The following is a 26,572-nucleotide window of genomic DNA, read 5'->3' as shown; positions in this document are numbered from 1 at the left end:
TTATTTCTCCCCATCAGAATCGACTGTAGCTGCTCACCCTGCGGGGCTGTATGCAGCGACTCCGGGGTCTCAAGTCTTAGACAGTGTGGAAGGTCAGGTGGTCTCCTTGCTCCTCACTCTTTTCCCTGTTATGGACCAACTTATGCTCCTCAAGCGCATGCAGCAGTTCCAGAGTCCCTGAGTCCTGCAGTGCAACAATTGAATTTTTGCACCACTGAACTTTGGATCTCTGAAGCTGCCACACACAAATAGTGCCAGCAGTCGCCGGCTTTGAACCACACAAAATTGCATCATTTACTGAGTTCACAAAGTTTTGCAAACAGTTCGCACATCTCTAATTCCCACGGTAACAGGGTGCCTTCCCTGTCTGAGTAGTTTTGCAGGAACACCTGTGTGGAGAGCTTGAACCCAGCACTGAGCAGGTTAATTCAGAGCAGACTGTCCTAATTAACCTGCTCAGCTGGCTCTTTCGCTCCTTTAAAAAGCCTGCAGCATCCACTACAAATGGAATCTCTAGTCTAGGAAGACACCATGGTCTACTGGAGAGATCAGAGGAACTTCGTTTTTCTGGCCAAGAAGGTACTGAACCCTGGACTGCTGGGGAGAGAAACCCTGCTCAAGGACTTACAGAACCCTTCCCCAGCCGAAGATAACCGACCTCTACTCTGTTTGCTATATGTGTTGTTGGGAAGGGGCCTAGTTACTAAACCCATAGATAGCATATAAAGAGAGGTGTAGTGAGTGATCCCAACAGGAGTTACTGTAGGCTGTTGGTTTTGTTTTACCGTAAACCCTGTTTGGCTGATCATAAGCTGTTTGTGTTGTTAAAGTTTTGGCTAATAAAAGCCTGCAGTACATTTGTTTTCCCCTAAAACCGTTCCCTGTTCTAATAACCTCTGCATGCAGCTCCTATTCCCACACAAACACTTTAGCTGCCAATCAGAATATAACACATACAAGCAATCTTTGTGGTCAGATTCATAGAGCATATGTTGACAAAGTGTCTTTTAAACTCTATTATGCTGTTTTTACTTGCACCCAACGGTGAAATTACCATTCAAACATAGGATCATATTTTCTATTACATACAGCAGGAAACCTTTTGATGCTAGCAGTCACCTTACAGTCTATTCAAGCGAATAAAGTGCTGAAAGGTGTCCTGTAGAATAGCAAAGCTTAGTAATTATGGTCCACATTTTTTTTATTATGCCCGAAAGTTGCTATTCAAATGTCTTTATTTTATTTTAAAATTCTATGCCAATATAAAAGTCCTCTTATTAAAGCAGCAGTCCAAGCTGCCGTTTTAATGGTTTTATTCCCCCCCCCCTTTAATATGTGTATCAATACAATCCACGCAATGAGAAGTCATTAGCTCCGTTCTCCTGTGATCGATCGACGAAGATTCGGCTCGGGGGTTCACTAAATGGCTGTCAGTGCAGCAGAAGAGGACCAAAGATGCAAAGTTCTGTGGGGAAGATCATGTGACCAGGCAGTCACTAGATACAATTGGCGCACTGCTAGAGAGAGAGAGAGCAGGACTCAAAAAGGGGTTTGCTATAGAAACAAAAAATGCTTGTTACATTATAATAAATAAAAAATGTCATTCTGAGTTTTTTTTTTTTAAATGCAGTATTTTCTCATAGTACGGAACTTATTTATTTAAAAAAAAAACCACACACATGTAGGAGATTGCTTGGTCTGCAGCGTTAAAGATTTATCTTCACAATCCTGATGCTGTATAGAGATGGGTGAAACTGTCAAAATCTGATCGGCTTTTTCCCCGCTGTGTTATTAACAAAATCCCATCGTAAATCCGAAGGTGGCTCGTGCACTAAAAATGTGGGCGGACACGTCCTAATCCTAATTCTCCCTTCCTCACGCGGTTTGTTAATATATGTTTTATGGAAATCCATTTAGGAAGAGTGAGGTGCGAGTCTTTTAAACATACTTTGCATATCTCCCAGGTATCAAAGGTGTGCTCCTTTTTGAGCACAGGTGTCTCTGCATACATTATATGGAAGGAGATTTGAGGGGATATATACTAAAATGGATATTACTCTCCCTCCTCCCTCCCTCTTCCCTTGTCCCTCTCCACACCCTCCATCTCTATCCCTCCCTATCCCACCTGTATCTCTCTCTCTCTCCCCCACATCTCTCTCCACCCACTCATCTCTCTATGTCCCTCTCTCCCCTCAATCTCTCTCTCCTCCTCTCTCCTCTCCCCCTCCATCTCTCCCCTCTATCCCTCTCTCCCCCATCCATATCTCTCTCCCCTTCTCCCCCTTCCATCTCTCTCTCCCCCCTACCCCATCTCTCTCTCCCCTTCCATCTCTCTCCCCCTCCATCTCTCTCTCTCCCCCCTCTATCTTTCCCTTCAGCAAAGCCCATATTCTAGGATTCGAAATCCGCAAACCGATTCGTATTTTTAAAAATCCATCCGTGGATTTTCAGTAAAAAACAAACAAACCTGACTTTCTGAGACTGATCCTCGGAAATCCGCAGCTAAAAGGAACATGCAAATTCGGATTAGAATTTCTGTAAAATTTCCGCCCGTCTCTTGTGCTGTATTTATGACCAGTTGGGCAGCAGAAAATATGCACAGTAGCTACCCCATTCCTTCACATTGAAAAATTAGACAATTTACAAACAAGCCTTTAATAGTTTTTGACAACTGGCAGCTCACGTTTGAATAAAATCAAGGCATACCGGGTTTAACCAAATAATAACCAAATTAAACATGTCTGCAATAATATATTAAAATTGCTTATCTTATGCCAGATTTAGCATCAATGTGATTAATGGTAATTGCACGTGTCATGCACAATATGAAGTATTTTGCTTAACTTCTGCTACTCACACCAATAATTTTACTTTGGAAATAACCAACTATTTTTGTTGATCTAAGTAGTTTATTTTTATATGTTTAATATCTGCCTATTATAAACACGGAAAACGTTATTTAACACATTTCCGCAATTAAATATTTTTTTGCGGGAAAATGAACAGTCACAAAATGTATGCTAAATATTATTTTATTGACCAGGGTTCAATACAATCTTTCATTCTTGCTCAATTTTTCCACTGATTAACATTTTAAGAAACTGGTATAAAGGACCATCGTAAATTGCTTCATATATCTGAATTGTAGCGTGAGTTTGAGTTTGCTTTTTGTACTGTGATTTGAAAATGTGAGTCAGTGCTGAGGGGTGAAAATATAGTTAGAGATATTAGGAATTGGACATATTTGTACTGTTTTTGTATGGGAAAACCATGTTTCTGACACAACATGCAAACATTTTCAGACTACACTTTCACCTGCATTATCTGAGAAAGAAAACAAATAGTGACAATTATAATTTGGTTGAAGGAAATAAAAATTGTACATTTGCAGTGGTTAGACATTGCAATGTCCCTCTCCTAATACTGAAAGATGTTTTCTCTGTGAATGTAATTCTCTTCCATCTTTTTTTCTCATTATGATCTCAATTTCAGATACCAGATATAACAACTAAATTTAACAAGCTAATATTATTAGTACAGGCTCTTAATTCACATAGAGAGTCATTCCAACTGCCCTATTAACTGGTAAACTTATATAAAAATGTCACTTACAGTATACAATTAGGCTTCCATTGTCTGTTACATGGATTCCATGTCCTCTGATATCAATGTTCAGGGACGATTTCAGCATACAGTAGAGTCCCAGTTATCTGACCTAAACGGGACCAATACCATGGTGGATAACCGAAAATGACGGATAATACGAAAAGTATTATCCCTCCTCCCCTTCTCGCTTACTGGTGGCAGAAGAAGAGGACTGCAAACCAGAGGAGCGGCATCAGAGGAAGACAGCTGGCGGCCGGAGAAGAGGACCATGTCAGCGGATGAATAAGTTAAGACAGCGAGCGGCGGAAACAGCAGGCAGGAGAAGACCATCAGACCCTGTGTGCACAGAAGGAGCAGAGAGGCATAGGAGAACGGCCAGGGAGGAGCGTGCTGTAACACCAGAAGTCAGACACCGGTCAACTCCTGGTGTTACAGCGCGCTCCTCCCTGGCCATATACCTGTACCGCTCTGCTCCTGCTCAGCACACAGGGTCTGATGGTCTTCTCCTGTCTGCTCCCGTCGCCGCCCGCTATCTTAACTCCATTCCTCCGCTGACATGATCCGTTTCGCCAGCTGTCTTCCTCCGGTGCCGCTCCTGTTGTTTGCAGACCTCTTCTTCTGCCGCCGGTAAGCGAGAAGGAGGGGGGAGGGGGGTGGTTGGCGAATAAAACGGAGTGTCGGTTAACAAAAGTGGGATAACCAAGACTCTACTGTAGATATAAAAAGCTTCAAGTCTGCCTATTCTAAAACATTCCATAAACATGGTAGGAAAGGTGAGCTATTTACTTAGAAGGACATCATTTACACAATTGTTAGAAGAAAGAATATTTGTAATACTGTAGATACATATTGTTGGCGTGTGGTAGGTGGAACTGTGTCAGTGTTGAAAGCGAAGCTGAAGATCAGTTTTCATTCATTTCATCTTCTCCAATTTATAGAAAAAAAGGAAACAGAAAAAGTATGAGTACTATTTGATAAATGGGGACACATATAACAAAAAAAAAATCCGATGCATAAATGACCATTTTTGGACATTCACAGTCAATGCAACCTTCCTCAGCGCACAGGCCTGAAACTTTGCACAGTTTGCATGGGGCTGCTATAGACTTTACTTGGTCTAGAAGAAATATGAAGCCTTTAAAAAAAAATGAGTGTGCTCCTTTTTGTACTTTTATTGCCTCTGCTTACCTCACTGTGTATGCAAACAGGTTGCACCAAATATACTTTTACTGCTATGTTGCTTTTCTTTGTTTTGGTTTGAGCAGATAATTTAGCAGTGTATGCTTAACTACATAACGATAACACATTGGTGTTATACATTATGCATAGTGGTACAACACAAGCAACACACAAACATCATGTCACGTCATTTACCACTGGTTATTAAAGGGCATTAATATAAATTGATGACATTTGCATAATGTTTACATAACACGTTGCATACATTATTTAGTGAGGATGTGCCACTTCCCTGCTAGTCTCAGCATTACATTACATTGTTAACTAATGATCCTGTAATAGCAACACATTTAAAGTAGAATAACCCATTCAGTGCCAGCCCGGGGGAGCTTGTAAAACACCTCCTGTAAGCCCTTCTGTTTGTGAAGATATTAACTATAAAGAAGATCTCACTGTATAAATTCAATGTACTGTAAGCAGATTTCACAATTTCTACCTTTGTCCCTGTGCTCATGGAAAATCCCATTGATATATCCGGTAAATCTTTTCCTGCTCATCTTGTGAATGTATGTACAGTATATATGTATTTTTATATATTTGCTTGCTGTGATAAAACTATGTCTATTTTAAGAAACATCCAATAGAAAATGAAATAGATTATGCTGCTGAATCCGTCAATAAACAAATGCCAAAAGAAAGAGGCTTGCCAGGGAAAATAGCAGATAAAAATTTTAATATTTGCTCTATCATTAAAAAAATATATAAGGCAATAAATGATATTATGAAAAGCTTAAAGCTTACCTTGTGTTCAGCTTGCCATGATATGCTTCACAAAATCTGTAAGAGTCACACACGCAAACATTACAATCATATTGTGTAAGAGTTACAGTAGGTTGGGGGAAAAAGAAGTTGATGTTTTGCAAAACTGAAGCATTTTTCTAACGGGTTTTGTAACATCTTTGTGTTTGGAAAAATGACTACACAGTACAGTATCATGCCATGTATTTTCATAAGAATACTGATATTAGGTTATATGTATATGGGGAGTGTTTTTTTTTTTAGATATGTATTGGAGGGTGTTTTATTATGTGTATTTGGGGGGTGGGGTTTTTTCTGTATGTATTTGGGGTGGAAGGGGTTGTATGTATTTGGGGGGTGGGGATTTTTTACAAATGTATTTGGGAGGTGGGAAGGATTTTTGTATTTGGAAAGGGGTGGGTTTTTTGGTATGTATTTTGTGGGGGGGGGTTGTGTGGGGGGTTGTGTGAGGAGGGGAAGTAATGAGTGAGGAGGGGGGATAAGGTGATGGTGGGGTAATTGCAGCAGGGTGGGGGCGAGTGAGAGGAGAAAGGGGGTGTAAGAGAGAGGGTGAGGGAGCAAGTGAGGAAACGAGGGAGTAAGATTGAGACGAAGTGGAGAGAAATAATGCGAGACAGGGGGGGATTGAGTGAGAGTGGGGTAATTGATGGAGGGGGGAGAGTGAGAGGAGAAAGGGGGTGAGGAAGTGTGGAAGAGAGGGAGTGAGTTGAAGGGGAGAGAAATACATGCTACACGCAAAAGGAACCCGCACAGCTAGTGTTAGACCACAATGAGGTGCTGACTGGATGGAGACGTGATAATATCATACAAAAGAAAAAGGACCCAGTCTTGCAGCACTCAATCACTCGGAATGTAATGTTGTAAATTTAAAATATACTTTATTGATAACCTTGAATAAAAAATAGGGGGTTAAAACGTAATTAAATGATAATAAACAGCTCGTGACTGTATCCTTAATACCCCACCTACGGTAAGGTGGGTAGGTGTAAATAGAGTCCCTAATAAAGATTGGGGATCAAACGCTACGGATAGTAGCTACCTAGAAATATAGGAAAAAGGAGCCTCTGAGAGCCCACTTGAAGACACTCTCCTTGCGAGTGTATCCAGGCGTATGATACGCACTAAATTGATACACTGAGGATAGGAACAGTATTTAGTATGGCATAATGTGCGCTTGGTTAGACCTATGTGATGTCTGTCCCTGATATAGATATGCACTGTGTGAGCCAGGTCTATGGTAAGAACCTGTGTAGCCCCCACTATTGATCATAGGTGCAGACTCATGGACATACTACGTAGAGAGATACAGGATAGTATGGCATTGGCTGAAGTATAAAGTAATCCTATAGACACCTAAACTGTAGGTGAGGTAGGTTGTTGTTAACCAGGGTAAACCTTAACTCGTATCAATATAGGTTGTCAGTGTTATCTGCTGTTGCTGCCCAATGGACGCTGTATAAGGAGCCAGATGCAGATACTAGGTATATATATGCAAATACCCTTACGTGAGCGTGATACTGTGCTGCGCACAGAGGGTGAATAATGGCATAGAGGCAACCTCCAACGTGTCTGCAGTGGCACAGGAGGGTTAGCACTAATCAGTGAATGTGATGTTGTAGGCTTTAACCCCCTGCGATGCTGTTCAGCAGATAATGGGTTAATGTATAGTACAAAAAATACATGGTAAGAGGGGGGGAAATAGAGGGGCTCAGGAGGTGTGAAACGGGGGGCTTGCAAGACCACCGACACGGGGGGGACGACTTAGTTGTAACTCTAGTCCTGGGCCCCGGGAAATCTGTCTGCGGCCCTGTAAACAACTAACAAATATACAAATTCAAACTTCTATTTCTAGAGCTTGTCTAGCAGATTTTTACAGCCGCAAAAAAATCTAATTATGGAAGATTGTGCTTAACCTATTTATAAGTCAGGTATGGTACTTATTTATTTATTTATAAAATATTTTACCAGCAAGTAATACATTGAGAGTTACCTCTCGTTTTCAAGTATGTCCTGGGCACAGAGTAAAACAAATAATACATGGTTACAAGTACAGTTACATAAATGAACAGGGTATACATTATATACAAGACATTGCATGCACAGTTAAAGAAAATATATATTATGAGCGTATGAAACAGTTACAGACCAGGTTAAAATGTGAGACAGCCTTAGATTTGAAAGAACTTAAACTGGTGGTGGATGTGAGCGTCTCTGGTAAGTTGTTCCAGTTTTGGGGTGCACGGAAGGAGAAGGAGGAACGTCGGGATACTTTGTTGAGCCTTGGGACCATGAATAGTCTTTTGGAGTCTGATCTCAGGTGATAAGTGCTGCAAGTGGTAGGGGTGAGGAGCTTGTTCAGGTAGCTGGGTAGCTTGCCCATGAAGAATTTAAAGGCAAGACAGGAAAGGTGAACTTTGCGCCTAGACTCTAGTGTTGACCAATCTAGTTCTTTGAGCATTTCGCAGTGATGTGTGTTGTAGTTGCATTGGAGAACAAAACGACAAATTAAATTGTAGAGGGTGTCAAGTTTGCTAAGGTGGGTTTGAGGAGCCGAGCCATATACTATGTCTCCATAGTCAATAATTGGCATTAGCATCTGCTGTGCGATACGCTTTCTGACCAGGAGACTTAGGGCGGATTTGTTCCTGTAAAGTACCCCTAGTTTGGCATAGGTCTTGGTTGTCAGGGTATCAATGTGCATCCCGAATGTTAAGTGGGAGTCAAACCATAAGCCCAGGTATTTAAAACTAGTGACAGGTGTTAGGCTGGTGTTAGCGTTGGTTCTAATCAGGAGCTCAGTCACTGGAAGCTTTACAAATTTAGTCTTGGTACCAAATACCATTGTTACAGTCTTGTCAGTGTTAAAAAAAAAGTTTGTTTTGGGAAATCCAGTTTTCGAGTCTCAAAAAGTCAGACTGAAGTATGTGTTGAAGGTCAGAGAGGCTATGGCTGTGTGCATATAGGATTGTGTCATCTGCATACATGTGTATTGAGGCTTCCTTACAAGCTGTGGGAAGATCATTAATGAACATGGAGAAGAGTAGGGGCCCCAGAACAGAGCCTTGCGGGACACCACAGGTGATATCCAGGGGGTTGGAGTTAGAGCCTGAGATGGACACATATTGGGATCTTCCTGATAGGTAGGACTGAAACTAGTTTAAAGCATGTTTCCCTATTCCAGAGCTCTGGAGTTTGTTAAGCAGGATAGCATGATCAACTGTGTCAAAAGCCTTTGCAAAATCTAGGAATACTGCACCAGTGAGTTGTCCCCGTTCCATTCCACACTGGATTTCATTGCAAACTTTTAGCAGGGTAGTTACGGTGGAGTGTTTAGGACGAAACCCAGATTGGAATTGGCTAGGGAAATTTGTCTTGGTATAAAAATCGCTTAATTGGGAGTGGACACATTTTTCCATGACTTTGGATAGAATTGGGAGAAGTGAGATTGGCCTGTAGTTTGAGACAGTGTTTTTGTCCCCACTTTTGAAGATTGGGACAACTCTGGCAGTTTTCCAGGTCTTAGGGATATGGCCTGCAGACAGGATAGAGTTGACTATGGACGCAATTGGTTTGGCAATGGCTGGGGCACCAAGTCGTAGGAACCTAGATTGTAGTATGTCGGGTCCACATTGGCTGCTTAGTTTTAGTTTGAGGAGCGCTTGTATAATCTCCTCTTCAGATACTGGGCCAAATTGAAAATTGTGGGCAGTGTTGGGAGGGGGTGGGACAGTAGGGGTACTCCCAGGATGAGATTCCGGTTTGTGGTTTGGGCTGCGTTTCGCTAATAAGTTAGTGGCACACCCCACAAAGTAATCATTGAATGCATTTGCAATGTCAGTGGGGTTTGTCAGAGTAATATCTCCCTTAGTGATATTACTTGGTTTTTGATGGTTAGGAGGCTGGAATATATTGTTGATAACCGTCCAGAATTAGCTGGGTTTGATGTATTCTGGTGGAGATTGTCAGAGTAATATTGTGCTTTTGCATGCCTTGTTTGCCTTGTGCACATGTTCCGCATGCATCTGTAGTGATTGAGATCCTTGGTAGTGCCAATTACTTTGTAGCTTTTCCACAAGTCATCCCTGAACTGGTAGAGTGCTATAAGGTCAGGTGTAACCCATGGAAGGTGGGCCCCCCGTACCCTTATTTTGCGTAGTGGAGCATGGGTATCGCAGAGTTTAAAGAACTCGGATTGGAAATAGTTGAGCGCAGAATCAGGGTCGGGAATTAAATCGATTCTGTGCCATGGGCAGTTGGTAAGGTCATCCAGAAACTGTTGTGGGTTAAAGTTTTTAAATGTTCTAGTGAGGAGAACTTTAGGGCTTGAATGGGGCGGTTTAATTTTTCTAAACACTGTACACTATTGCATGGTCACTGAAAATATCAGGAAGGATGCCAGAGGATTGGATTCTGCTGGGGTTTGAGGACAGAATCCAGTCTAGCAAGGAATGGTTATGCGATTTCAGGTTTATCCGTGTGGGTTGGGAAATGAGTTGCGATAGGTTAAGTGACTTGAGTTGTATCTGGATTTTGTGGTTTTAAGGGTCAAGCCAATTGACGTTGAAATCCCCAAGAACTAGCAGCTCACTCTTATCATTCAGAGAGGAAATGGAGCCAAGAAATTGGGTGATATCAGTCAGGGATTGTAGAGGGGATTTAGGGGGGCGGTAGATGCCAGTAAGCAAGATGGGCTTAGAAAAGGGGAGGCAGATTTTGCCAACTAGAATTTCAAAAGAGGGTGGGCTTGGTGGGCAATTTAACAGTGTAAATTGTAATGTGTCTGCAATATAAAATAACACCCCTCCTCCTCTCTTTGACCTATCTCTCCTAAAAATGGAGTATCCCTGAATACAATATTTGCATCAAGGGTTTTAGGGGATAGCCATGTTTCTGTAATAACGATGGCTTTGGGTTTATGCATAAGGCACCATGCCCTTAGTTCGTCCAGTTTGGGCAGCAGGCTCCGGATGTTTATATGGGCGACAGATAGCCCTTTTTGGAATTTAAAGGTGGAATTCTCAGGGGCATGGGACAGAGCTGAAATGGGAGGACCTGGGTTAGGTTCAATATCACCTGCTAAAGAGAGTAACAGTATGAGTAGAAATTTGGGTAGTTGTTTGCAAGTTGTAAATTTGTGGTGTTTGCCATTTGAGTGAGCAGTGGTTGGTGTGCTGGTTTTTAGAGTTCTCCACCAACATTCAGTAGATAGTGCAAGGCTTCTGAGTAGTCCAGGGTGCATGGTGATGTTGGGTGTGGGTCAGGATGGAGGAATTTGTAGTGGGTAGAGGGAGTAACATCTCCAGGAGGCCAGGAGAAAGAAAAAAACTAAAATACATAGCAGGTTCATGATGCCAGAGGTAGGCAGTGCTGCAAGGAGCTGTTGTGAGCAGAGTGAGTGTGAGCAGACTAAACAGCAGGTGTGTGCCTGTTCCTTGTCAAATGTTTAGCTGTATTGCAATGCAAGAGTCAGTTCAGGGTTTCAGTGTATTGTGCAGTCAGTTTTGGGAGAGACTGCAGTAAATAAGTTGTAAAGGGGTGGGGGGTTGAAATAGGCAGGTTTGCAAGCTTGGGATCATAGTGTGATCTGAATAGCTTACCATTTGTTGTCTTGAGTAAAAGAGTTTGCAGTTGATCCAGTCCCCAGTCACCTCTAGTCAAACTATAGTCTAACTGTATTTATCACTTAAAAAGCTCACTTTAAATGCCTCACTGTCTAATGCCTAATGCAGTTCCTGCAAAGATGCAGGAAAGGTGTTGGTATTATACAGATAAAGCAGTCACATGACCCTTCCCCTCCCCAATAAATCAGCTTGTTCCAGTTGGTCAATTAACAGCACAGAGTTAAGAGGGAGAAAAAAGAAAAAAAACACTTTTTAAATTCAAACATACTAACTTATATCAATTCTACAAGGCCAGAGTCAATCTTTTACACAGAATTTGCACATCAGGAACATACTTATATCAGTTCTACAAGGCCAGAGTCAGTCTTTTACACTTGGGAAGTTATTGTGGATCAGATCAATTTTGCTGGTCAAGAATCTCTCAATATATCTCTCATGATTTCCAAAGCCTGTTGCAGTTTTATAAACAATATATTTAGATTTTTTTAATTAAGAAATGTGCCAATAGGGAGCTTTTTTCTTTCTTTCCATGGCCATGATTTTTTTTTTAGATCCAATGACTACAGATTCATTTTATTTTATTTCACTAATGTAAATTTTTTAAACAAAACAAAATTAAAATTTGAACTGCCATGAACTGTGAACTTTATTGGATCATAATGGAACCCAGAACACTAAAATATGCACCAACGCATTTCAGTTGCGTAGGTTGCCCTTTATCATGGGGTCCTTGATAAATGGCAACCTGCCCGAAATGCATTGGTGCGTATTTTAGTGTGCTGCGGTCCATTATGATCCAATAAAGTTTACAATTTTTATATGTGAGCCTCCTCTTCTGGATCCGTTATTTCATATTTTGGCAGTGCTCTGCTCTATTTCTATTTTTGTATGCTACACTATCTGGCAGATTCTGCACGCCGTTTGACATCCATAATGGAACCCAAGGATAGACAGGACATCTGGATACTCACAGAGTGAGTTTTTCATTCCTGTCAATACGTCTGTGGACTTATATACATTCTGGACTGTAATTTTGGGGGACATATCTTGTACCACGCAGGTTGTGAAAATATGCCATAGGCAACAATAGAAAAAACAAATACAAACCAGCGCCCACAGAATAAAATAATGTCCAATAGGTCCAATCGGAGGGAGATTTGAGGCACCGCTCTCTTCATTAGAGCATCGACAGAGGTCTTGGTCTGCACCTGGCTATCACCCCTGTTTGGTCTCAGACGCTCACTTTTTCCGGCCCTGCTGTAAGTAGGGCTTTGGGTTTTAACCCCTTGAAGACCCGCTGCAGCAGGCTCCTTTGTTTTAATAAATAGTTTATTTTTTCAGCTTCTGTGTTATATGTAGTTTATGTTGTCTGTCCTCATTTGTTGTTTATGTTTTATGTAGTTTATTTACAGTATACACTATGGTAATCTCTTTTTTATCTGTCCACATATAACAGATTCACTGATTGGAATTTCCACATGCATTTGGACCCACTGGACGTTCCCCCATTGGACATTATTTTATTCTGTGGGCGCTGGTTTGTATTTGTTTTTTCTGTATTCCATCTGGTGTTGTTCACACCAGTTTTCCTGGCTGCCCTGCCACATACTTAATCTCTGCTTATTGCTGCATATTTGTTATAGTTTTTTTAGAGAATAGCTCTATTTAGCACATTCTTTTTGTGTTGTCATAGGCAACAATAGACACTAGTTCCCTCGTAGTTTTTTTGCTTTTTTCTTTCAAAATAAAACTATTTTGTAATTTGGCCAACATACTGTATGTTAAACTTAACCAAACCCACTAATAGGCTCATTTTTAACTTGTAAGAGATATTACACTTGTTTTCTGGTATTCCTTTTCCTACCTCCACTTGTTTGCATACCCTATGCCTCCCAGCTTTCATGCATGGCATTGGCCTTTATTTTATTGCATAAGGTGTGTCATATTGTGATATAACTTTATGGCATAACTCTTGAATCCAATATTGGATTGGATTCGTATGGATCAAATATATGATATTCTGAATTACTGTAACGATGCTCGTCTCTAAACAGGAAGTAACCAGCAGGGCTGAGGTAGGATATAAATCGCCGACCTAAACTGTGAGATAGAGTCCTGTATTGAAAACAGCGTAGTCGGAGTCACAGGCTGTGATCGAGCCGGGTGACAATGGAGCAAGGTCGTGGTTACACGCAGTGGTCAAGGCAGGTGGCAAATGTGCAAGGTCAGGGTCACAGGCAGTGGTAAAGGCAGGTTGGGGAAACAGGCTGGCATTAAAGCTAGGTGTAAATAATTAGGAACGCAGGAGAATGACAGGAAAAAACTGATACCATGTTTTGGCAGCTTCCTGGAGGGAGTCCTGCCCTCTTATAGGCCGGACACCAGTAACCCAGATGGCCACTGTAGCTTCAGAGTTGGCGGAAGGATGCCAGGGAACAACATGGTCGTTGAAGCTTCAGTGTGGGCGCCGACAGTGCTGAGGCCTCATAGTTACATTATGGCTAGTTAGTGACATATCCAAAGTGTAACAAAAATCAACGATTGAAGTGGACCAATGATTCATCAATGCTTACCTTCATAGTTGATACAGCCATTGGAATCTTCTTGACCAGACATTAGCTTGTCCACCTCATCTTCTGTCATCCTTTCCCCTAGACATTACACACGCATTCTTACATATTAATACATAAAAGCATACTGTATTTACTTAACATTAGGGGTCCAGGAAACAGGAGAAGTAGCATTGTAGTTCAGAAACTATCAAGTAAAAGACCAAGTTTCAACTTGAGTGACATCTCCATTTAAAGTCACTTTACAGTACTACATTCCTATACCTTTAGTCGTATAAATGTCATGTGAGATCTCTAATCTCTATAGTATATGTATGTATGTATGTATGTATTTATACCTTTAGTTACTGTACATAGCGCTATCCAGGTAAATAGCGCTTTGCAGCAGTAATACACGTGACATAATATTATACACATAATGGGAATAAGCGCTTCAGATATATAACAATAGGAAAAGGCGTATGAATGTTCATGTGTTTAGCATTGTTTCATGTTTAGTGCATGCGTTTTGGCAGGGTTATATAAATACAACAGACGACAGAGAAGCCCAATGCTACATCCAACATGACAGAAATACACAGTAAAATACTTATATATTCTCTTGAAGTAGGGTCATTTAGTTTAACCCTTTGGCCAAAGCGTTGTAAGCTTGCGAGCCACGTCAAGGCAGACACCTGTTCGCAAGTCCTAACACTACCAGATAAAATACTAATATACCTCTATTAGGATTAAAATTCTCATTTACCTCTATTAGGAGGGAGAAAGACCACAGGGGTTCCCAAAAAGAGCTTACTGGGGTTCTGTGTTTTGTTATATAAATACAAAGATGATCACTTTTAAATATACTTAAAATATTTTCACTGGGGAAAGCACAGTTTTATTATGCATTCATTGATACACCCAGCTGTATATACTGGAATACTTGTTCAGTAATTGAAAACATAACTTTTCTTCATTAAGCTTAAAAACAGTGCAACTTGGCACACTACTGCATATCTCAGCTGCTCATAATAGAGAAAGCTAATTTGATGTAGTCAGTGACTGCTTTGGAAGCATTGCTGAGCAGAAAGGCACTTTAAAGACTGACGGCTATTGGGAGACTGAAAACACATTACAAAACAAGACAGATACCTTTATGTATAGCTAATATATATATATTGTCATTTAAGAGGGGCTTATAAAAATTATATTATTTCCAATATTTGGTGCCTTATCCAATATGACTTAAAAAAAACTAAATTCATCCCTTTAGTATTCTTTATTTAATAATAATAATAAAAAATATATATATATATATATATATATATATATATATATATATATATATATATATATATATATATATATCGCTTTCATTTGTGCAAGCTTTCGAGATACGTACACAGAAATTTTGAGATAAATTGCATACTGCACAGGGGGGAGGGATAGGATTCAGTCAGATACATTCCAAGGGACACTGTTTTAAAATAAAAACCTTTCTTGCTTTATCCATTGTATCACCGCCGGAAGAAGAGATCAGTGTATCTCGAAAGCTCGCACAAATGAAAGCATTTTGTTAGCCACAGAACGGTATTGCCTATTCGTTTTTGATTATTAAGCTTGGCTAACACGGTACTGATACCTCTACATATATATATATGTAGCCCTTTTTCTGACACTCTAAAGAGACTACGGGTAACTGCAAACACCTGCGGCTCCAGGAGATCTGAGCCTCCACTAGCTGGGAGCCTGGGGTAACACTTATTAGCGCAGCGCCTCCACTTACCCAGGATCCCCGTGATGTGAGATTCCCCTGGGCAAGAAACATATACACACTCATATATGATGCAACCAACTTTACTATAATGCACGGTAACCTTAGCACTCTATCATAGCAGTCAAAACCAAACTTAACACTTATACTATAACGTCTATCCTTAACTCAGCTAAATGGTAATGTCCTTATAACGTGAGTGGCTCGGCCACACTCTTAATGAGTATTGTCCTGTACAGTAGTGGCTCAGCCACTCTCTTAATGAGTATGTCCTTGTCCTGTCACCGGGTGCCCCACATACCGTGTCCTTAAACCAATAGAAAGGAGTGCTCTGTGTATTAGGCCTTTGGCCACTCACTAGTGTCCCCAAAGAGTTACGCCTAAGGCGGGATCAGCGCCTGTTGACCGGTGTTGGTGCACTTGCTGTAAATACCTTCCGGTCACGGCGGTGACCGGTAACACTTCGAAAAGGATCAGCCGAATCCTTGCTTGTCTTTGATGTCCGCAGTGCAGCTGTCTGGTCCAAAGCAGCTCACTAGCAAACCTGCTCCGCACGCTTGTCTCTAACTGTCTACACAATCAGGTGACTGATCGCTACCACTATGGGCGTCCCTGCAGCACAGCAACCTACTGTGGCTCAGGGGTTTTTCATAAGGGCCTGCGGGGTAAAGCTAGCTTATGCAGGTGGGTCACGGACCCCCTGCACGCATACACCCTTCTCCTTTACCTTCCGTATCCCCTCTGCCTAGCGTGGTCTCTCCCCCACGCTTCCCTTTCCTCCTCCCGTAATCCTAGCCTTCTGATTGGCTCCTCACATCGGTGACCACTCTAGAGCTCATGGAAGTTGTAGTTCCTCAACGGAGCCTTTCCCTTACAGGCCCGTCGTTCGCGCGCTTCCATTGCATATGCGCGACCTTCCTACTTTCTCAGTGCCCTCTACAAGATTGCGCAACAACATGGCGGCGCCCTGTACTAACGGCCACCACGGAACCTGCCACACTCCCACCGAACACACATATATGGTTCCTACCACATCCCTACATTCTACCCCTTGCAGAATCCAACTTCCCCACTTGGGTCAACTCACATAACTATACACAGAACGTTATAATAAAAATGATACAATATACGTGATCTTACTCATTTCTTCTAAATCAGATTGCACATTTCAGTGAACATTGCAGCAACAGAATGCACTCGGCTGCGAGCCCACTGCTGAGCCTCATAATAGGGTGCCCCGAATCTATGATAAGCCATCCTCATTGGAGGTTGACCAGCTCTTTGGCTTCGGCGAAGTTGCTCTTCAGCTACCTCCTCGGGAGAGTAGTAAGCCTCGTTTGGCATTTCCAATTCTGCCCTTGAGGGGCTTGATAGGTCTACAAAGTCTTTTTGGGGCACAAAGCATGGGCTCTGCGGGTCTAGTGGCTGGCTCACGGGAGTCAGCGTATCTGTCATTGGACCAAGGGGCTCTTTACCCGTAGCTCCTTTGGGAGATGCCCCCACGGCCGGAAGGCCCCTTTCAGAGGTTCCCTCCATAGGATTCTCAGAGGTGGCATTTATTACAGTCTTCGGGCCATCCTCTGTACTTTCAACTTCTCCATCAATTGAAATAGTGGGCACTTCCAATTCATTGTCCCCTACTTGAGGTATGGGGAGCAGATGATTTCGATGCCATACCTTTACCCGGCCTTCGGAGTCCCTGATGCGGTATACCGGCAGGCCAGGCATCTGTGATTCCACCTCATACACCCCATCTCTCCACCGATCAGCCAACTTGTGCTTTCCGGGAATGCCCAAGTTACGAAGGAGAACAGCATCCCCCGGTCGGATCTCTTTATGTCGCACCTTGTGATCATAGCGTCTTTTGTTACCCGCATTTAATTGCGCCGCTGCCTTTTCAGCCAATTTATAGGCCTGCTGCAGGCTATCTTGTAACCTTTGTACATAACGGAAATGTGTCCTGTTGGATACCCAATCGGTAGATATCCGCAGTCGCACATCCACGGGTAGTCGAGCTTCTCTCCCAAACATCAAGAAGTACGGAGTGTACCCTGTAGACTCGTGTAGAGTACAGTTGTAGGCAAGCACCAACATCTCCACATGTTTGCTCCACTCAGTCTTCTGAGAGCCTTTTAATGTCCCCAGAATGTCAAGTAACGTTTGGTTGAACCGTTCGGGCATAGCATCCACTTCTGGGTGGTACGGGGTAGTCCGTGACTTAGCTATGTTTAACAACTTCAGCAGTTCTCTAATGAGAGTACTCTCAAAATCCCTGCCTTGATCAGAGTGGAGTCGGTTCGGTAATCCATAATGAATAAAATATTTCTCCCACAATACTCTAGACATTGTCACCGCCCGTTGATCTTTGGTGGGGAACGCTTGGGTGTATCTTGTATAGTGGTCTGTAATGACTAGTACTGCACCGACACACTTTATTCGAGCAAATACCCAGTATGTACCTGGCAGATACCCGGAATGCGCCGCTCCTCACCTCTGACAAGCCCCGTTGCGTTTGCCTTCCCAGCCTGGGTTCATGCCTGGCAGACGGGCGGCTGATCTGTTAAATGATAATGATTAGGATTTAATAGGCTGCAATGCTTCGCGTGTCTACCAGATGGCATAAATTCATGAATTGTAATGCAGTATATATATATATATACTGTGCAGTATTGCAGCCAGCGGGAATAAAATGCTTCAATCCCTGCTTGGAAAATACCTCAATGCACTCGGGCAGAAAACAGTCACAAACCTCAATACACCCGGGTATACCCAAATTCGTGGGACTAGCCGAGCTCGAATAAAGTGTGTCGCCAGTGTACGTTACCGATGCCCCGGCTGTCTGGCTCGATACACAAGAAATCCATGCACACCAAATCCATAGGACCAGAGCTTTTCAGATGGGCCATGGGGGCCGCCCGTGTGGGGAGTGTTTTCCTCTGTATACATCGGGTACACCTTCGGCAATGCATTTCCACTGGTTCTCTTATTTTTGGCCAATAGAACCGGTCCCGGAGTAACCCGAACGTCTTTTCAACGCCCAGATGGCCATGATCATCGTGTAGGGCCAAGAGGACCATATTTCTCAAACTTTCAGGCAAGAATAGTTGTCGCCGGTCGGGATGATTGTAGTATGGAATGACCCGATACAATAGGCAATTGTCCAGTTCGGAAACAATAGTTTCACCAGTTCTCTGGGGGCTTGCTTAAGAATAGAGGGGTTCTCTTGCTGCAGAGCCTGGCGAGCTAGTTCCACCACTGGGTCTTGGATCTGGTGTTGCACCAATTCTTTCCAGGAAATGATTTTATCTTCGGTAATGTTCATTCCTTCCCGACCTCGGTAGGCCCGGGGAATGGCTCGGGATTGACACCCTAATGAATCAGCTACTCTTAGCTCTGAGAACGCCATCTGGTCGTTGACCACTGCTGCTAGTGAACATACTGTAGAGCACGTATGCCAGGCCCCGGAATTTCCTCCTCATCCATGGTCATCCCAAACACTATAATGTCGTCCAGGTACACCAAGTATTCTTGCGGGTTCAGGCCCCCAGAGTCTTTTCCATTAGCCTCTGAAAGGTGGCAGGAGCCCCGCATATCCCTTGCGGCATGCGGGTAAACTGGTAGAACCCTAGCGGGCAGATGAAGGCCGTTCTCTCCTGATTTTCCAGATCCATGGGTACTTGATAATACCCCGACCTCAACTCTAGTACACTGAACCAATTACTTCCCATCAAGGCGTTCAAGAGGTCCTCGATGCATGGGAGGGTATACTGATCAGGTACCGTACGACTGTTCAAGGTCCTATAGTCCACGCAGAGACGTACGGTCCCATTCTTTTTGCGAACCACTACGATGTGTGAGGTATAGGGACTGCGTGATCCTTGAACGATACCAGCTTCCTCCATTTCGGCTAGTAATCTCCTCACCTCTTCCACGTCTCGGGGTGCTATGCGGCGAGAACGTTCCCGGAACAGGGCAGGGTCGCTCAGTCGAATGGTATGGCGAGCGCTGCGACTGCACCCTACATCCATATCACTTATGGAGAACACCCCCTGTCGTTCTTCCAGTTTGGTCTGCAGTCTTCCTTTCCAGCCCTCCATCATGGGCGAATCTCCGAAGTCGAATGCCAACCTTGGGGTCACGGCATGGGCGGTGACCACCGGGCGCTCACCTACAGTATTCTCCACCGGGGTTACTGGATAGATTCGACCCAATGGTTGCCGGCGGTCAATGCACATGGTGTAGGGAGAGAGGTTCCGCACGTACACCTGGGTTCGAGTCGGAATTTTTCCCGACCACTTCTTTATCGAGGCCAATACTTCGTAGCCGAGTCGCTGGTCATCGCGAGTCGAGCTTTCTAGAGAGAACAGTTGATCCTCCGGATGTCTGGCCGAATAACGACAGGCGGCGATCATCATTCTTCCTTCCCCGGGTGGAATCTCGGTTAGCCCACGCTCTTGACTATACAGCATCCCATGCTCCTCTTCGGTCGCAATCTTACCGCAAACCTCTTGTAGTACCGGGCAAGCAGCTAGAGTCAGCAATTGTGATTCACCCGCTTCCTGCAGATACATGCGGAGCACAGCCTGTTCGATGTCTGTGTTGGTCCCCATGATTATCGGTGCGCTACGATGATCCTGGGGTTCCGGACATACTAAGGCCTCCACCTCCATGGGATGATGCTTGCCTGTGTTCAACTGGGGAATGTCCAGGTGTACCTTCACCATCCCGTCAATAGGGTAGTCTTCATGGCTCAACCCTCTCAATCGCAAGGAGTCAGCAGATAGTAGCGGCAGCCGGTGCAGGTGTTGATAATAGAAGGGCCGATACACGATGGTCACCTGAGACCCATTGTCCATCAGCACAGAAGCGTAGATGCCTTCGATCACCACCTTGACAATGGCCGCTGGCCCGATCTGACTACTCGTCGAGGCCGCTGCTTCGCCAGCCTGCGGGTACACAGCATAGACTTGGCCAGTCAGGGCAACGTTTTCCGTTGGGAGGGGCAGTGCGCTCGAATGTGCCCCATTTTTCCGCAAGCATAGCACTGGAGATGACTGCGGTAGGCGTTGTCTCAGAAGGTCGGCGATGCTCGCCCCGACGCGGAGCGCTCCCTGGCGGCTGTATGCGCTTCAGGGTCCTCCTCTTTTGGGTTCGCATCCCCGGGCGCCTCAGTATTAGCGTCCGCCTTCTTGGTGTCTTTAGCCGCAACCACCGTCTTCTTTCCCGGGGTCAGCTCATGCCCCAGTAGCACTGTCTCATGTGCCTGGACCCGATCCATCAGTTCGTTGAACGCCAGTGCTTGCCCCGGCGTGAGACAGCCGCTGACGCGTACCGACACCGGGTGCAAGGGAAGGAGTCCCCTCAGTAGCTGGGTGGTGCGTAGTCTGTCGGCATCCATCTTCTGCACCACCCCCTTCCTCACCAGGGTCCACAGGTCCAGATGCAACCGTCGAAGGAAGTCAGACACCATCTCTCCTTCTTTCTGGGCCAGAGCATGGAACCTGGCCATCAGCGCAAACGTATCCACAGGAACACCATACACTTTGGTAAGGGAGTAGATGATGCCTGCCACATCAGCATCCGGGTGGTCATCCTGATAGCAGCGCACCATGTGGGACGCTGGGGGTCGCAGGCACTCAATTATGCGCTGTCTCCGGACGGCATCTGTGCATGACCATTCAAGGCAATACCTGTTCCGTGTGATCCAGCCATCCTTCGAATCCGACTTCTCCAAGTGGGGTGGGTTTGTCACCAGAAAAGGCCTTCAGCTTTCGGTATTGGAGGGACTGCATAGTGTGGTGAATGGCTTCCGCGAGCACAGGGATGGAGGCGTTATCCGACAGGCTACCTCCAGCAGGGGAATAGGCGGCTAGTCTCGACAGGCTGGTTCTGCTCAGCGCTGCCATAACGGCCGAGGGGGTGAATGACGTGCCTAGACCCATTGCACCGGGCCATCGGGTGGTCAAACTGCTCTCCGGGGTATGGGCAGGGGTGGTCATGACAGCACTTAATGGACCAGGGTAGTCCCTCTGTGGTGTGGATGCAGCCAGGGGTTAGACAGAATCCACCTGTACTAATGGGCATTGGATGCCGGGGGCGTCGGGCAGGAGTAGTACTGCAGGCAGTGCTTCGGTGCATATATCCCGGTCGGTGACGAATAATATCTTACGCCAATTCTGCTCCCTGTCGTAGTAGTGATCTTGCACTCGGGCAGAGTCCAGGAGCAGAAGTTTCCTGACTTGATCAGTCACCGTGCCCAGGGTGAGGGTAGCGGGAATGTGTCCCAGGCCGAAAGCATGTGTCAGGGGAATTTCATGCCGCTGGGCCCACTTGCGCACCTCGGGCTGCGAGGGCACAAACATGGCGGGACGGAAAAAAAATTGATCACAGTGAGAAAAAAATCTTAGGCACCCCAGGTCTGAGCTCTCAGAAGCGCCTCCAAATGTAGCACTTTTTCTGACACTCTAAAGAGACTACGGGTAACTGCACGCACCTGCGGCTCCAGGAGATCTGAGCCTCCGCTAGCTGGGATCCTGGGGTAACACTTATTAGCGCAGCGCCTCCACTTACCCAGGATCCCCGTGATGTGAGATTCCCCTGGGCAAGAAACATATACACACTCATATATGATGCAACCAACTTTACTATAATGCACGGTAACCTTAGCACTCTATCATAGCAGTCAACACCAAACTTAACACTTATACTATAACGTCTATCCTTAACTCAGCTAAATGGTAATGTCCTTATAACGTGAGTGGCTCGGCCACGCTCTTAATGAGTATTGTCCTGTACAGTAGTGGCTCAGCCACTCTCTTAATGAGTATGTCCTTGTCCTGTCACCGGGTGCCCCACATACTGTGTCCTTAAACCAATTGAAAGGAGTGCTCTGTGTATTAGGCCTTTGGCCACTCACTAGTGTCCCCAAAGAGTTACGCCTAAGGCGGGATCAGCGCCTGTTGACCGGTGTTGGTGCACTTGCTGTAAATACCTTCCGGTCACGGCGGTGACCGGTAACACTTCGAAAAGGATCAGCCGAATCCTTGCTTGCCTTTTATGTCCGCAGTGCAGCTGTCTGGTCCCAAGCAGCTCACCAGCAAACCTGCTCCGCACGCTTGTCCCTAACTGTCTACACAGTAAGGTGACTGATCGCTACCACTATGGGCGTACCTGCAGCACAGCAACCTACTGTGGCTCAGGGGTTCTCCTAAGGTCCTGCAGGGTAAAGCTAGCCTATGCAGGCGGGTCACGGACCCCCTGCACGCATACACCCTCCTCCTTTACCTTCCGGATCCCCTCTGACTAGCATGGTCTCTCCCCCACGCTTCCCTTTCCTCCTCCCGTAATACTAGCCTTCAGATTGGCTCCTCACATCTGGTGACCACTCTAGAGCTCATGGAAGTTGTAGTTCCTCAACGGAGCCTTTCCCTTACAGGCCCGTCGTTCGCGCGCTTCCATTGCACATGCGCGACCTTCCCACTCTCTCAGTGCCCTCTGCAAGATTGCGCAACAACATGGCGGCGCCCTGTACTAACGGCCGCCACGGAACCTGCCACACTCCCACCGAACACACATATATGGTTCCTACCACATCCCTACATATACAATACCGTTTTCACGAAATCAGCAGACAGTACTCAGGTAAGTAAATAGGTTTGTAATAAACAGAGTACATATTTCCAACGTTTCGGTCCCAATGTGCGACCTTCCTTGCATATCTCTATAAAAATCATTATACAGCACTAGGAGTAATTATTGCACCAGTTAACGAGTTAGAAGTTCACAAAGTTCACAAATAACTAGATACATATTGCCCACCGTTTTTTTTTAATGGAGCCTCTTTTTGTTTGCAAAGAGTTGTGTTACTTTTACAGTTAAATATCATGCTATGACTGTCGTGCTTCCCCACATTATCAGGCGCAGTAACGGCTGATACACATTTAGGTCTCTCGCAAACTGAAAAACAATTTGATCTGTAGTGTTACGGGTAATAAATTCAAACCCCTGACCTCGTTGATTTATTATTAAATCAAAAACCCCATTGCAGTCCTGTTGTATAATCCTTGGATAAAGGTGATCCAAAATGCATGTTAAAAATATATATAATACTTCACTATTGGCTGAGTAACTTTCTCATTCAGCAGACTGTACTTAGAGGACTTGTCATGTGAACATTTGCATAATGCTGCCGGTAAAAACAGAGGCTGGGACATTAGCCTCATATTCTGTAGGATCCCATTCAATATGTTTTCAAGCTGTCTTTCTCTTGCTTTGTTGAAAATATCACTTGTGAGCACAATGACATGTCTCAGACAGGTCTGCAACCCTGCTTTTCCACCATTATCTCCTAAAGTGCTTCCACTGCAGCAAGGGATTCTGGGAAATGACATCCAAAATGAGCAGTTGTCAGATGTATTCTCCATTTATATACAGATGCAGTGCATGACATTGTTCCTGCTCGATAAAGCAACATATCATTTCAAATATCACCGTTTCTATAGGAGTCAGAGTGAAAAATGAAGCCTGCTACATCTGCAAATGGCGTCAAAACAATCAAGTCAAACGCAGCATTAAAGTGGAATTGAACAATAAGGGTAATGTCCTGCTCTTCTTCTTTAAATAAAAAAACAAATGTTATTTATCTTCTGAGGTTTCTATAGTAACCTTTAGACTGCAGAGAGCTCTGGGGAGAACTTCCCACTTAATATTTCAAACCCTTATCTCCTGAACAGCTTGCACTGCTGCTTTAAAGGAGCAAACCATGCATTTTTTCCCCCCTTTCATTTTTTTAATACTGAATTGAATTAGGGGGTCTCCGGAGCTGAACCTCATTCATTTCAGCCGGGGACCCCCTGCTTCTGAAGATACTTACCTCCGAAGGGGGTGCTGGTATCTCCTGCAAGTTTACAGCTCCCGTGTCACGTGGGCCAATATGAATCAACACCAGGTGACGTAACTGCTTCCTATTGGCCCACCGGGAATTTTTGAAAAGCGGCCATTATATGAACCCTAGAGCGTTTACCTGCACCCACTATGGAACAGGGGGTCCTTTGAGCTGAAATGAATGGGGTTCAGCTCCGGAGACCCCCTGCTTCAATCCTGTATTAAAAGAACGAAGGAAAACAATGGCTTGTATTGCCTGTTTAATGCCTATTCTGTCACAATCTCCAGTTGTATTGTGCTTCATACTGAGTGAAAAAGTACTCCTTTTATTTGTTTCTTATGTGGTAAATGATCATTTTAGTGTGTGCGCCCTGGTCCTTACTCCATATGCCTTTGCCATACATACCACAGTAAAGCAAATCCGTCACAAAAATGAGTTGCCCTAACAAACCTGAAATACAAAGTTGTATATTGTCTGGTGGATGTGGTATTGGCTGTCATTTACATTTATGAAATGGACCACACACACGTAGCTGCAATGTGTGACCCATTATATTATTGCGACTTTCCGGATGGAGTGTGTAAAGTTCATACTTGGCTAGTGTATTTGACCGCAATGTTTTTTTAAGAAAACCAGTTGCCTTGAAATGTTATTGACAAGCTGTTCATAAATAGAAAACATCCTTATACTATACCTAGAGTAGCCAAGACATGACGAAGTTCAGCTCCCATAACAGTGCCATTTCCTTCCTTATCAAAAACACGGAGACCCTCTACAAAGTCTTCATATGTGCCCTTTTCCTTCGACTTGGATACATGTTGAAGCATTGGCAAGAAGGTATCAAAATCCATCAACTTTGTGTTTAGTTCTGTGTAAATGAAGACCATTGGAACATGTCAACTGATATCTGGTTATTCTGGAAAAGTAGTGCACATTTAACATGGTGCATTGAGTTAGGGGCCTTCTACAGTTCTCTGGAATACATGTTGTGTCATCTCCCCCAGTTTTAGATGTTTGGTAATAATCTTAATTTGGAAAACAACTAAATCTGATCCATGCTCTCTCAGCTCCGGGAGCCCCTTCTTTCCCCTCGCCTTCACCTCCCCCAGCTTCTAAGATATTCACCTTCCAACTTGCTTGTTAAACTAACACAATGAATACAGTATGGCTGATGTGGTCACCTGAGAGAAAATGATTTGCCAACCTATGTCCAAATCATTATGACTCTGTAGTCCTGCCCTGGGTCTCCAAATCATGATCATCTATGAACAGGACTACAGACGACAAGAAATACACCATTGACAGTAAAGAGAAAAATAATAATCTCATGGTAAGGTGGCTGTATGCAGAAACAGTTATCCTGAGGGGGGTCAAGAAGTAATCGTTGCACTCATCCACAATATATATATATATATGGAAAGAGAACAGACCGATTGGTCTCGGAATATAATAAACCTGTATGAAAGTATAGATCACCCGGGATATAGTAAACCTGATATCACGATATCAATAACCCTATGGCAAAAGGACTCTGGTCATTACATAAACATGCACATGAAAGGAAGAATGTACTTCCTATAGTAGAGCTCTGAAGGAGTGGAAAGCACCACAGCAGAAGGCAATAAAGTATAGTATCATCAAGTCCACAACGTTATAATAAAAAAAATGATCCTATGTTAACTCCTATGTCAGGTAAGTATCCAAATATAAAGGGGGATGTCAGGAATGACCATATGATAGATCAACCTGAGCCCCAACTGATATGATAAACAATACCCTGGAGTTGGATCCCACAATATATGAACAAGAGTGAACGTGATACTCACTAAGACTTGATTGTACAAATCTGGATTGGCGCGCAACGGCACAATGGAAGGTATAGGCAACAGAAGCTTCTAGCCGGGAGAAAGACGCCATGCACTGCTAGCGTGGATCTGCCAGAAACGTAGCTGAAACTGCTGGGTCACTAAAAGGTTGCTTTATTTATTCATCTGGACATACAAAAAATAGTACCAAATTCCTCGTGGAGGATCACTCTGACGCGTTTCGTGTGCGCTACCGGCACTTTGTCAAAGAGTAGTATCCTCGCTAAAGGAACCGGCATAAGTAGCGCTGAAGCTGAATACTCCGCCCCCATACG

General features: G+C 44.1%; 1 protein-coding gene across 2 annotated transcripts in view; it reads right to left on the bottom strand.

Annotated features, from left to right (window-relative positions):
• Positions 1-3,016: 3,016 nt before the first annotated feature.
• The window catches only part of MYL3 (myosin light chain 3), an 80,995-nt gene continuing 57,439 nt past the window's right edge, over positions 3,017-26,572 (bottom strand). Inside the window, exons 4-7 of one of the 2 annotated variants that reach the window (XM_075588078.1) lie at positions 25,127-25,300; positions 13,799-13,876; positions 5,587-5,622; positions 3,017-4,531 (exon numbers count right to left, since the gene is read on the bottom strand). In XM_075588078.1, the coding sequence (XP_075444193.1) occupies positions 5,594-5,622; positions 13,799-13,876; positions 25,127-25,300 (281 nt within the window). In that variant the 3' untranslated portion in view covers positions 3,017-4,531; positions 5,587-5,593. The remainder of the gene's footprint in view (positions 4,532-5,586; positions 5,623-13,798; positions 13,877-25,126; positions 25,301-26,572) is intronic. The other variant, XM_075588077.1, reaches the window with a different exon arrangement.

Source organism: Ascaphus truei, chromosome 2 (genome assembly GCF_040206685.1).
Source record: "Ascaphus truei isolate aAscTru1 chromosome 2, aAscTru1.hap1, whole genome shotgun sequence".
Taxonomy (NCBI): Eukaryota; Metazoa; Chordata; class Amphibia; order Anura; family Ascaphidae; genus Ascaphus; species Ascaphus truei.
The sequence above is the reverse complement of the archived record's forward strand: the minus strand, read 5'-3'. Positions and strand labels throughout refer to the sequence as shown.